At 54.6% G+C, this 11833-nt stretch overlaps 6 protein-coding genes across 6 annotated transcripts; all 6 read left to right on the top strand.

Moving 5' to 3' along the window:
• Positions 1-131: 131 nt before the first annotated feature.
• N656DRAFT_699973 (actin depolymerizing protein) lies at positions 132-572 on the top strand (the record flags this gene model as incomplete). Its single annotated transcript, XM_064810827.1, has 1 exon — positions 132-572. The coding sequence occupies one exon, from the start codon at positions 132-134 to the stop codon at positions 570-572; it is 441 nt and encodes a 146-aa protein (XP_064675464.1).
• A 612-nt stretch (positions 573-1184) lies between these two features.
• Positions 1185-1958, top strand: N656DRAFT_700074 (NAD(P)-binding protein; the record flags this gene model as incomplete). The annotated part of the gene is made up of 1 exon (XM_064810835.1): positions 1185-1958. The coding sequence occupies one exon, from the start codon at positions 1185-1187 to the stop codon at positions 1956-1958; it is 774 nt and encodes a 257-aa protein (XP_064675463.1).
• Positions 1959-4846: 2888 nt separating this feature from the next.
• Positions 4847-5291, top strand: N656DRAFT_69041 (uncharacterized protein). The gene has a single exon (XM_064810645.1). It carries the CDS (start codon positions 4990-4992, stop codon positions 5212-5214), a length of 225 nt encoding a protein of 74 aa, XP_064675462.1. The 5' UTR covers positions 4847-4989; the 3' UTR covers positions 5215-5291.
• Positions 5292-5376: 85 nt separating this feature from the next.
• N656DRAFT_774115 (cytochrome P450 monooxygenase) lies at positions 5377-7981 on the top strand. Its single transcript, XM_064814197.1, has 5 exons — positions 5377-6412; positions 6478-6541; positions 6628-6861; positions 6963-7298; positions 7414-7981. Exons 1-5 carry the CDS (start codon positions 5610-5612, stop codon positions 7537-7539), a joined length of 1563 nt encoding a protein of 520 aa, XP_064675461.1. The 5' UTR covers positions 5377-5609; the 3' UTR covers positions 7540-7981.
• A 765-nt stretch (positions 7982-8746) lies between these two features.
• Positions 8747-10515, top strand: N656DRAFT_700070 (glycoside hydrolase family 16 protein; the record flags this gene model as incomplete). Its single annotated transcript, XM_064810834.1, has 2 exons — positions 8747-9567; positions 9633-10515. The coding sequence occupies 2 exons, from the start codon at positions 8747-8749 to the stop codon at positions 10513-10515; spliced, it is 1704 nt and encodes a 567-aa protein (XP_064675460.1).
• A 101-nt stretch (positions 10516-10616) lies between these two features.
• On the top strand, positions 10617-10943 carry N656DRAFT_69038 (uncharacterized protein). The gene has a single exon (XM_064810644.1). The coding sequence runs from the start codon at positions 10718-10720 to the stop codon at positions 10898-10900; it is 183 nt and encodes a 60-aa protein (XP_064675459.1). The 5' UTR covers positions 10617-10717; the 3' UTR covers positions 10901-10943.
• Positions 10944-11833: the final 890 nt, after the last annotated feature.

Here is an 11833-nt window from a genome sequence, read left to right as displayed (position 1 = left end):
AGATTGGGCGATCGCAACCACTTGACCGCTCAAACCCCCCACCGCACCCCGCGCTTCCAGTTTCTCTTGACGCCCGCCGAGCAACCCACCTCACCGACGGGAACCCCCCAACACCTCACCACCAGCTAGCCATGTCGGGCGCCGACGCCCCTGAAATCCTCGCCGCGTACGACGCCGTCCGCTCCGACAAGGACGCGACCAACTGGCTTCTGATCTCCTACGCAGCACCAACCGGCAACCAACTCGTGCTAAGCAAGACCGGCACAGGCGGGCTGGCCGAGCTCGCCGCGGAGCTGGACGATTCCCAAGTGCAATACGCCTACGTGCGGGTCGAGTACGCCAACGACGCCGAGAGCAAACGCGTGAAGTTCTGTCTGGTGGTTTGGATTGGGGAACACACGAAAGTGATGAGGAAGGCGAGGGTTAGTATTGAGGCCGGGGCGGTCAAGAAGGTGCTCGCGCATTATAGTGTGCAGGTGGATGCTGGGGAGAGGAGGGATTTGGATGAGGGGGAGATTATCAAGAGGTTGAGGAAGGCGGGCGGGGCGGATTATAATGGTGGTCGGGGGTGAGTGAGGACGGGAGTGAAGGGGACATGAAGCATACCTACATATCGCGAGTAGAGCATAGCGTGGCGGTTGAGGGATTGGGGCTTGAAGATGACGGGCGGGCGGCTTTTCTGGTTGATTTCCCCAGCCTGCGCTGACATGGACGTTGCTCAGAGTCAATTTGGGTTTCTTCAAGTTCTACGCTGGATTTCCGGCTTTGTGGTTCAAGGTGCAAATGCATTTCTGCGTTTCCCCCTGCGTATGCTACCTGAGGCGCAATTCCTCGGCTCCGAAGCTCAGGATCCCGGCCCGACATCGATTTGTAATCCGGTTCCGGGCCGCGACCGGGCTCCATCCCCAAGCCTGTGGCCAAATGCACTGCAGGCTCGCAGGTGCATTGGAACAAACTGGAGTTGGATGGATCCAGCAGTAATCATTACCCGGATATCCGGGCCACGGCTGTGGACTTCGGACGATCGGTGCATGATGCACATGGCCCGGACTTAAACTGCAAAGACCGCCGATGACATTTACTTATTTTGCCCCTCGGTCTCCCCTTCCCCAGAATTTCCACCCCCTCCATTTTGATATGAACCTTTAATACCTATCAGTCCACCCACCCCAACATCCAGTCAAATGGCGCGCATCTTCATAACCGGCTCCTCCGACGGCCTCGGTTCCCTAACCGCCAAACGCCTCATCTCCCTCGGCCACACCGTCATCTTACACGCGCGCAATCCCTCCCGCGCGCGTGACGCCGCGGCCGCCTGCCCCGGCGCCTCAGCAGTCCTGGTAGCCGACCTATCCAGCCTCGAGGAAACCAAAACCCTCGCCGCCGAGGCCGACAAGCACGGGCCGTACGACGCCATCCTCCACAACGCGGGCGTCTACACCGAGATGGAGGGCGTCCCGGGTAAATCCGGCCTGCCGACGCTGTTTGCCGTGAATACGCTCGCGCCGTACACACTGACCTGCCTGATGGCACGGCCGAAACGGCTGGTGTATGTGTCGTCGAGTCTGCATATGAGCGGGGAGCCGAGGGTTGGGGTGGATGGGAAGGGTGGTAAGAAGATTTTGGCCACGCGGTATGGGGATAGTAAGCTGCATAATGTCATGTTTGCCAAGGCATTTGCGCGGCGCTGGGGGCCAGGGGTTAGGTGCTACTCGGTTGATCCGGGTTGGGTTCCGACTAAGATGGGGGGTAAGTCGGCGACGGATAATCTTGAGGAGGCGATTGACTCGTTTGTGATGCTTGCGTTGGGCGAGGGGGAGGAGGGGTGGACGCCGGGGGGGTATTTTCGTGGTGCGAAAGAGAGGAAGCCGAGTGCCCTGGCGGAGGATACGGCGGTGCAGGATCGGTTGCTGGAGGAGTTGGCCGAGATCAGTGGTGTGCCTAGGCCGAAAGAGTAATGGATATGATAGAATAGGTATAGATTATACCACTAGTGTCTGGTTCATTCAAGTTTCAATGCTTTTAAGATGGAAGAATAGAGCAGTTACAGTTGGGACGTCCCATCGCCTTGTACATACAGGTATCAGACTCAATGGCGAGGATGAGCTCCAGTCTTGCGCTGACATTAACTGCCTCATTTTCATGTTGCTTTAACAACCACCCATGATGCATGTAGAACAAGCGGACCCAGATAATTCCGGGGATTGCCCCAGCAGCCGATGGTCTTACTTTCAAAGGCAGCGGCGTTGACAACAAGACTCGCAACATGAACGGGCAGCCACCCACTGGCCGCGATTATGCGAGCCAGTTGCTTTCATTGGATCACTAAGTATTTACATAAGAGATTTTTCCGTGATCCGTGACTAGTACCAGCTTTGGCCTTTTGCGAGGAAAACCTCGCTGTCGTCGCCATGCCTGGTAATCTTCATACTGTCTATTAAGGGTCTCAACTTTTTCCGCTACCAGATCCTCGTACTGTTGCCTTGTCACGGACGGCTCATTATAGGACAGTTGGATGCCCGATGGTAGAATCTCGGCCGCAAGCCTATCCATACGATCCCAAGGATATTCCAAGCCCTCGCTTGAATATGGCCTAGCCCACGGGATCTCAATAATTGGCTCAGGCGTGGAACGAATGATGATACGCCGTAGCGGAATCTCACGGGCTATGGCAGCCCCCGCGAATTTTCGCAGAAAATCCTCCTCCCGTTGCTGGAAGCCGCTGAGTTTATAGGCGTCCACCCAGTCCCCCGACCACCCGTCGCCGGGCTCAAATAACCGCTCAAACACTTGAAGGCACGGGGCTAAGATATCAATCGGACTTGAATCATAACGCCTCACCCAAGCCAAGCAGATAGATAAACTCAAAAAGGTCAATTGCTTGAAAGGGGTGAAGTCGACCTCGACAAGACCTCGGTTCCTGATCAGGAGCTCAGGAGTCAGGGCGTAGACGCGACTGACCCGGATGGACTCTAGCGACGAAGCGAAGGGGAGTATAAAGTCCCGCACGCTTCGCAAATCGAGATGTGGTTCTAAGTAACGTGGTGCAGGTTCCAATAAGAGTAAACTTGGTGAGTCTCCTGGACCAACATAGCAGAGCTTGCAAGGCCCCTAGCCCTCCATCGAGCTCAAAGTTTTCAACACAGACCTCAGTAATTTGAAACTGAAAGGGGCTGTTGATGTTCTAGTAATTGTTGATTTCCTTGGTTAGCCCCGTCTGAACCTTATCCTTTGCATCTGACTGTGTAAGGTAGGACTAGCAGAACTATTACCTTTAGTTCCGGATTTCTAGAAGTATCGCTGAGCTCGAAGAAATTCGGCTCCTGGGTGTCTGGCATCACGTTGCTCCCCGTAGTATTGAGCGCAAGCTCTCCGATAAGTGTCAACTTCCGGGGCCGCCGCGGCGCCCAGCAGCGGGGCTGGGGCCCGATCAAGAGGATCTTCTCCAAACGGGTCATATTAGCCCAAGCGGCTGATAGGAGGTCCCAGTAAGCAGTCAGGTAGACAACTCCGTCTCCCAGAATGGTGAGGCTCCTGACTTGTTTACACCCGGTTAACATACAGGTCACTGGAATTCGGAGGCGATTGGGCAGCGGGGCCTGGGTCCAGACGATCGACAAGGAAAGGCGCATGTCGAGTACCAGGTGTCTACATAAGAGCAGAAGACTTTGGTTTCTCCGGACGCTCCTGTGTAGAAGCTCCAGTGCCTTTATGAGAACAGTGCCAGAGTCCCGACAGCGAAATTTAGACTTCACTTTGTCAAGTGCTTCCTCCAGATCCCTCCGCCAGCAGAGCACCGTCATTGGGGGGGCGTCGAGGATGTTCCCAAGGACAATAGTTGAGTACGGGAGAGGCATAGAGAGAGCGTAGAACCGGCGGCAAACCAACGTTAGGGCCCAACGGGGGGCGTAGAGCCTGGCCAGTTTATAGTTATAAGCTTTGTCCGGCCAGGCTCCTTCAATGTTCATGATCTCGACCAGCACATCATCCGGCAGTCGGAGGATGAAGCAACGCTGGATTCTTTGTATCCGTGGGGTGGGCCGCTCCCGTGGCATGTCGCCGGGCGCCGTGGACTGTGACATGGAAAGGGAAGCAAAATTGGTTGACGATCTGGTTGCGATACCGTTCGGCGCTGAGGGTACTAGCATTGTAGTACCAGGTAATGATGAGTGATCAGGGGCTTCGGCTCGGATCGTGTCGGCGGAGCTCTCCCTCGAAGTCGTTAGGTTCGACCGATTCCGAAACGGCGCCAAATCACGGCACTCAACGGGGAGTAAGTTACCTCATCCAATCGTTGCGGTCTCGTTTAGCTTTGTCTGACCAGCGGGATAGGCAGGTAATGGATGCGGCACGGATAGACCTTATCAATGGCCGACGTGTGCAACAAGTGGAATCAGCTCTGCTAATATACTAGTTAAAAATAGGGGGGGGGGGATGCTGGCTACCTGAAGCAAATTGGGGGTTTGCAATATAATGATGGTTGTCGTCACTATAGCTGTTTGCTCTTTGGCTTCATCCAGGTTGCTCATCCACTTCTTAGTCATGGAACCCATACTTCAATCTCACTTTGTCTCTCTTGGTGGAGTTCTTAGATCTAGGTTACAAGAGCAATCAACATTGAATTTATTATCAGTTGGCCCTCATTACATGGCATGTTTGTGTAAGAGTGGCCGCCCTAAGGCTCAACGAGACCCCTGATCAAACATATGGATCTACCAATAGCCCATTAAGGGGGTTTGCCCCGTTGCTTGCGCAGACAGATTGCTGCATCTTGAGACGTCCATCCTAGTAACAGGTCATGTCTGAGCAACGATACCTTACAATCCGAGACTAAACAAATCTATTCCCCTTGTCTAGAGCAACGCACAAGACATCATATTGTACCATGAGGGTACCCTGGTAGCTATCGTCTTCTTCCTTTCCCATCTCCTGATCCGACACTTTCAGGCCACTTCTCAGTGGATTCGTACATCCCGAGCCAAATAGTACATGCCAAATAATAGATGTACTCAACTTATATGTGTAGGACGAGTTGAACAGCACTTCGTACTTGTACTTGCAAGCCTACCTTACCTGATCCGATTACATACTACCTACATAGCACTCTACACATTCATCAAGACAGCAGCAGGATATACCAGAAAATTCAAAACGGTGAACGTTCCATGGATAGATGCCGCAGTGAAGATTCATGCCGGAAACACGATATACTAGGCTTGGTTCGAAGAGGCAGGGTGCGCCAGCTGAGTGGCGGCCGGATCCCGCGTTAGCACACAAGCCCCTAACATGAGAGTAAGCACATATAACACCCCGGTCACTGCCTCAAAGCAGCCACCTCCATGATTGGTATAGTAGCGGGGTAGAAGCTCGAGTTCTGTGGCCTCCCACCATTGCGAACCTGAACCTCTTCCGTCGTCATGAACCGTTTCCCGTCATCTCCCGCTAGGAATAAGATATCCATGATAGCCCCGGGCCGAATGCCATATTGATAACCCCTAAGTTGTTGAGCTTGCCTCTTTGAAAGATCAAGTTTAAAGCAGCCAGGCTCAGTCTCATTAGTACAACAAGAGCGACCGTTGAACCCTTGACTACAGCTAGTGTTACATACAATGGAATCGCCCCCAAAGGCAGAGCCTACCGCTGGCTCATACCTCCTTATCCTGAGCACGCTCGCTCTCTGCTACTACATAACATCCTCCCTCCTCGCCTGGTATCGCCTCCGCGAGTTCAACGGCCCATTCCTCAGCCACTTCTCCTACCTCTGGCTCATGCGCACCCTTGGCAGAGGGAGCATGGGCGAGCGCTTCGCGGCAGCAAACCAGCAGTACGGCTCGGGACCCTCTTCAACGATACGCATCGGCCCCAATGAGCTCATCACATCCGACCCGGAGGTGATCCGCCGCATGTCAGCCGCGCGGTCCAAATACGCCCGGTCCAGCTGGTACAAGCTCAACACGATCGATCGGTACGAAGACTCCATGTTCAGCACGCTCGACACGGCCGCGCACGACCGGCTCAAGGCGCAAACGGCGCCGGGGTACGCGGGCAAGGACAACCCGGACCTCGAGGGGGATATTGATTTAATTATGGCACAGATGGTCGACAAGATCCGCACAAAGTACGCGGCCAGGAATCCGAGTGACAGGGCAAACATGCCCTTGTTTGACTTCGCGCCCATGGCGCAGTTCTTCACCCTGGACTCCATCTCCAAGGTCGCTTTTGGCCAGGAGTTTGGGCTGATCCGGCAGGAGAAGGACATCTATGGGCACATCGATATGCTCAACGAGGTGGCCGCGCCCGTCGTGGTGGCCGGCGCAGTCCCGTACCTGCGGGCCATCATAGGGTCTAAGCTTGTGCTCAAGCTCGCTGGGCCGAAACCGGGAGATAAGAGGGGATTTGGGAGGATCATGCCGTTTGTGATTCCCACTCCAAGTCCCTCATGCCTGGCCACCACTGACAGATGAGCCTTCCCTGCAGAATCGCCCAAGAAGTCGTCAACAAACGCTTCGGACCCGACGCAAAGGACAAAGATGACATGCTGGTCAGTGTTATAGCCCAATTTGTGGTTAGCAGCCATGCACAGGCAGGACATACACTAACCATCTGCACCTTGGACGGCACATGCAGGGCTCCTTCATCCGGCACGGTCTGAGCAAGCGCGAGTGCGAGGCCGAAGCACTCTTCCAGATCGTTGCCGGCTCCGACACCACGGCCACCGCCATCCGCGCAACCCTGCTGTACCTCCTCACCACGCCACTCGCATACCGCGCGCTGCAGACCGAGATCGACCGGGGCATCCGCACCGGCAGGATCTCGAGCCCCATCACGAATGCCGAGGCTATGGAGATGCCGTATCTGCAGGTAACATCTGTCCCATGCTTCAAGTTGCCCGCTCCAAGTTATCTCAGCGGAACAAGCCTGAACGTCAAGATTCCAAGCTGACATAGGACGGGGTGAGAAAGGGTGTAATCTACGAAGGCCTCCGCCTTTACCCGCCCTTCACCGGGCTGCCCTTCAAAGTAGTCCCCAGCCCAGAAGGCGACACAATCGACGACAAGCACGTGCCCCCAGGGACGCTCATCGCACCAAATTTCTGGGCGACGGGGCGGCACCGGGGCGTGTTTGGGCGCGACGCCGACGTGTTCCGCCCGGAAAGATGGATCGAGGCGACGACGGATGAAGATGGGCAGAAAGCCGCCGAGATGCGGCGGGTTGCTGAGCTTGCGTTTGGCTATGGACGGTGGGGGTGCGCGGGCAAGACGCTGGCGTTTATGGAGTTGAATAAGGTTTTTGTAGAGGTGAGTGTCCCTCCGAATGGACTTGAAATGTTGAGGACTGGTTACTGCCAGTATTTGATGCAAGCAGTGAGAATGGTGGTCGTTGATATTGATATTGATTTGGGGTGTGGGACAGTTGCTCCGCCGCTTCGACCTCCAGCTGGTGTATCCCTACCGGCCGTGGAAGAGCTTCAACTACAACCTGTTCTTGCAGAGTGAGATGTGGGTGAGCGTCGTGCTGCGTGAAGGACAAGGCGATTAATACAGATGACGTTGGGTCGATAATGCTATGGGTCAGCTGCGGGACTATTAATTTCAAACGCTGGAGGCTGTTAAATGTACGTGCTGATGATCCGGTGAAGCTTTTCCAGCGACGAGCGCAGCGTGCTACGGTGATGCCTTCACCAGCATTTGTGCTCAATCCCGAGATAACGGCGCAGCATCGGGGCCAATCCGCCTAAACGGCCAAGATTTGGCAAATTATGTCGATCCGTGGCGGTCAGGGTAGCATTCGCTGCAACATCTTTTGCTCAAGTTCCATAGCGTTCACAAGGAGCTTGTGCAGATGCGGAGCTATGAAACACCAAACCCGTCTTGGTGTTTGCACCTTTTCCTCGTCCCGCGACGTCACTGGGCCAGGAGATTCCAAACTCAAAGACAACAGGGTTGAACTTATCTAGATCCCATCGTGTTGTACCGAGTTTCTGAATCCAAAAATCCCAATCGTTGTTGATAATCTCCAATCTCTGAATGCGGAAGTCGCTCCCAGAGCTGAATTGCCAAGACACTTGTGCAAACAGCCAGGGTCAAAACCGACCCTTGCCAGTGCCACAAATTCAGGGGTTGTGCAGTGTTGATCCGTGCTCACGGCAAGCTATTCCCGTTTGGGCTGGTCGCAGGGGACCTTCCGGGTACCTGCACTTATCTGCACGCCGCCTTTTACCCCTTGATCCTCCCTTCCATTTTCCCCGCGACCTGTGCTGCCGGCGTTTCCCTCATCGTCGCCATCCTCTCGAGACACATCGCTTCCTCCCCATCATGTGCTGACCTCCGTGTCGTGTCCACTCCTTTTGAATTGGCTGTCGCTCATTTCTGTAGCAAGCCCGTCTTGCTGTCCAAATCCTCAGCAGAGGCGTCGCAATCTCTCACCGTGAACTTTTTCGGCCCACACACTATTTCGATACCTCACGTCTACACGACTGTCTTTTCCACATCTGCTGCCGGTCAATTGACTTGATCTTCTGGCTTCAGCTGCTTTTGCTCATCCACTCTTTTCTGCATCGGAGTCCTGGAGACACCTGAAATTCGATTTAAAGGTTACATACATATATGCAATCTTGAGCATTCAAGCCGAAATATCACCTACGATACCCAACATCTCTCGAGCGGAGATCGACTGGCCCTCCGAGTCGCTGCTTCGAATCACCCTACCGTCATCGTCTCCTTTCTAATCAGCATCCGCCTCAGCCATGTGGTTATCCCGATCACTCAGGTCCCCAGCCATTGCGCTGCTGGCTGGGTCTATCCTCGTTCAAAATGCCGTCGCCCAAGTCACAACGGATTGCTTCCCCATGAACAAGACCTGCCCGCCCGACCCCGCCTTGGGCATGGAATACAACTTCAACTTCAACCAAACCCCCAACGCCGATATCTGGGAGACCACGGTCGGCCCCGTCGAGTACGATGTAAATACCGGAGCAAAGTTTAGGATTTCGAAGCAGGGCGACTCGCCCACCATACGCTCAAAATTCTACTTCTTCTGGGGGCGCGCCGAGATTTGGCTGAAGGCTTCGAAAGGGACTGGCGTCATCAGCTCTGTCATGTTCTTGAGCGACAACCTCGACGAGATCGACTGGGAGTTCTTTGGCGGCAACGAGACCTACGCCCAGAGCAACTACTTTGGAAAAGGCGTTCCGGACTTCCGCAACGCCGGCTTCCATCCTGTCTCTGGCGGCGTTCAGGACGACTACCACAACTACACCACCGTCTGGACAAAAGACTATCTGGATTTCTACGTCGACGGCGCCAAGGTGCGCACCCTGCTGCCCAAAGATGCAAACAACTCGTATTACTATCCCCAAACACCGATGCGCGTATCGATCGGCATCTGGGCCGGCGGCGACCCGAGACTCCCTGAAGGAACGCGGGAATGGGCTGGAGGCACCACCGACTACGGGCAGGGACCGTTCGACATGTTTGTCAAGAGCGCCCACATCGCCGATTATAGCAGTGGGAAGGAATACGTGTACGGCGACAAAAGCGGCTCGTGGGAGAGCATCCAGGTGGTGTCGTAAGCTCCCCTGTTTTCCACCGCCGTATTTACGAAAGATCAGCTGACCATCCTCCCGCGGACAGGGGCAACTCAACCGTCAAGCAAGTGATCACCGCCCCGCCCGAAAAGACCCTCGCCCAGAAATGGGACGAACTGCCCAGCGGCGCCAAAATCGCCATCTACGCCAGCGCCGCCGGCCTCGGCGTCTTACTAGTCGCATGGGGTCTAATCTACTGCATCCGCCAACGCCGCCGCGGAGCCCGTGAGGCCAAAGCCGCCGAAGCCCGCGCCGAGGCCGAGCGGCTCGAGCTCGAGCGCTTCAAAAAGGCCGGCGTCGACCCGGACAGCTTCGTCACCAACGCAAGCGAATACCACGCCAAAGACATGCGCGACGGCCATTTCGGCGACAACGACAGCTACAGCATCCCGCCCTCGCCCGTTGCCGAGGCATCCCCACTGGGCGAGAAACAGTGGGATTCATCCTCTGCCGCCATCGCTGCCAGCGCCACCGCCATGCGAAGCCCCATGCCCCTTCTCCAGCACGGACACGGTGCGGGAGCGCAGTCGCCTCGCGCCGCGTCACCCGGGATGGGGACGCCGTACTCTGACATGAGATCACCGCCACCAGCTAGGCACGCGCAGTCACCAGCCCCGTCTGTGTCTGCGATGAGCCCATCGTCGCAGCGGAACTTTGCGCAGCAACCTCCACACCGCAGCTTCACTAGTCCGAATCCCCAGATGCGAGTCGCCTCGCCTGCGCCGTCGCAACGCGGTGGTTTTGATGGCAACAACAGGTCGGCGAGCCCGGCCCAACTGGCGCATCCACAGCCTCAGAGGAGTTTTACGGCCGGCGGGTACGGCGGCGGACAGCAGGGGGGGGATTATGGGCATGCTGCTGGTGGCGGTGGTGGGCACGGTGGGAATCAGGGTCAGGGCTACTGGGGCAACGGCGGCGGCTACCGGTGAGCCTGAAGCTGAGGTTGGCCACATGTAGCTGGAGCCTGGGTACGTGCTGGGGTGGGCAGGGGGAAGGTAAACTAGGGATGGGGTCTGTTTATCACCGTATATGTTTAGTCGAGTCTTTGGCACCTCTTTCTTACTTAGTACTACTATGGCATGAACTTCTTCCTGGTTGGGTGATTACATACATGTATTCGAGTTCTCTTTGATGACGACTTTTCACTTCATGTTATTGGATCAATTTTATAGACGGACGACAGGCAAGGAGCGGAAATGCCTTGTTTGGCACGGTTTCACTGTTGTATACCTAGTCGTAGTGGTACATCTTCAGCCACTGCAGGGCTTGTTGAGTGTGCAAGCTGAGGACCGCAGTTTGGCCTCAAGCTTATAGTTGTTTGATGCGTCGGGTTTGGATTCATACATGTAGGTTCATTTCCTGATCCGAGGACACTACGAATCAAGGCTGGTCAGTCCTGCTTACGATGAGAATAGAATTGTTCTATGTCTTGAACTGTGTATACCGTTGACCATTCGAGTTTGATAATACCTTGGACTCGGTGTGTTGACTCGGTGTGTTTGGGGGGATCGGGCATATACTTTGAGTTTGAGATGATCACTGATGGGACTGATTAATTCGTTGGTGCAAGAAACTGGAATTGAAGAAGGTATAGAAACCATTTGATGCTTTATGTTTACCACGGGAGGATATTTAACCCTCATAACGGACATCATTTGACAGACAGTCGCACTTGCGTCACTTGATTCTTGCAGACCGAAACCAGTCTCTACATTAGCTATCGGTAACATAAGTACTTGAATCCCATGGCGAAGCCTCTGCTTGTATCACGATACAAACTTGCGAAGTATGGCCTAGGAACCTGGAGCCGGACGCACTCCGGACCATTGAATTTAAGGTGGTCATGAATGCATAGACTTAGTCTTCTTGAACCTGAAGCCAAACCGTGGTTGTGGGCCATATCATCCACCATCGAATACCTGAAGTCAGCACACAAGCTCCGATGCATGTAGCTTTTAGTACTATTACATTTATTCAAACTAGATGTTTGAAGAGATAAATTGAACTTTAAGCTGGAGCAAGCTGGATGGTACACAGGCTTGGGGATCTTTAGTCTATTCATGGAATACACTCAGATTCATTTCAAAAGTGGCCGTGATCTACCGGACCTCATACACATTCATGAATCATGAAGCATCATGACCTGTACTAGTCGCAACTTGACGCTGGGGTAACTTGTTTTTCCCAGAACAGGAGTGCAACTTACGACTCTCCCGTGTCAAATGACCTCTTCGGCTTGCATACCTA

This window comes from Canariomyces notabilis, assembly GCF_033297395.1.
Source record: "Canariomyces notabilis strain CBS 508.74 unplaced genomic scaffold N656scaffold_1, whole genome shotgun sequence".
NCBI lineage: Eukaryota > Fungi > Ascomycota > Sordariomycetes > Sordariales > Chaetomiaceae > Canariomyces > Canariomyces notabilis.
This window is presented reverse-complemented; position numbering and strand designations above follow the sequence as displayed.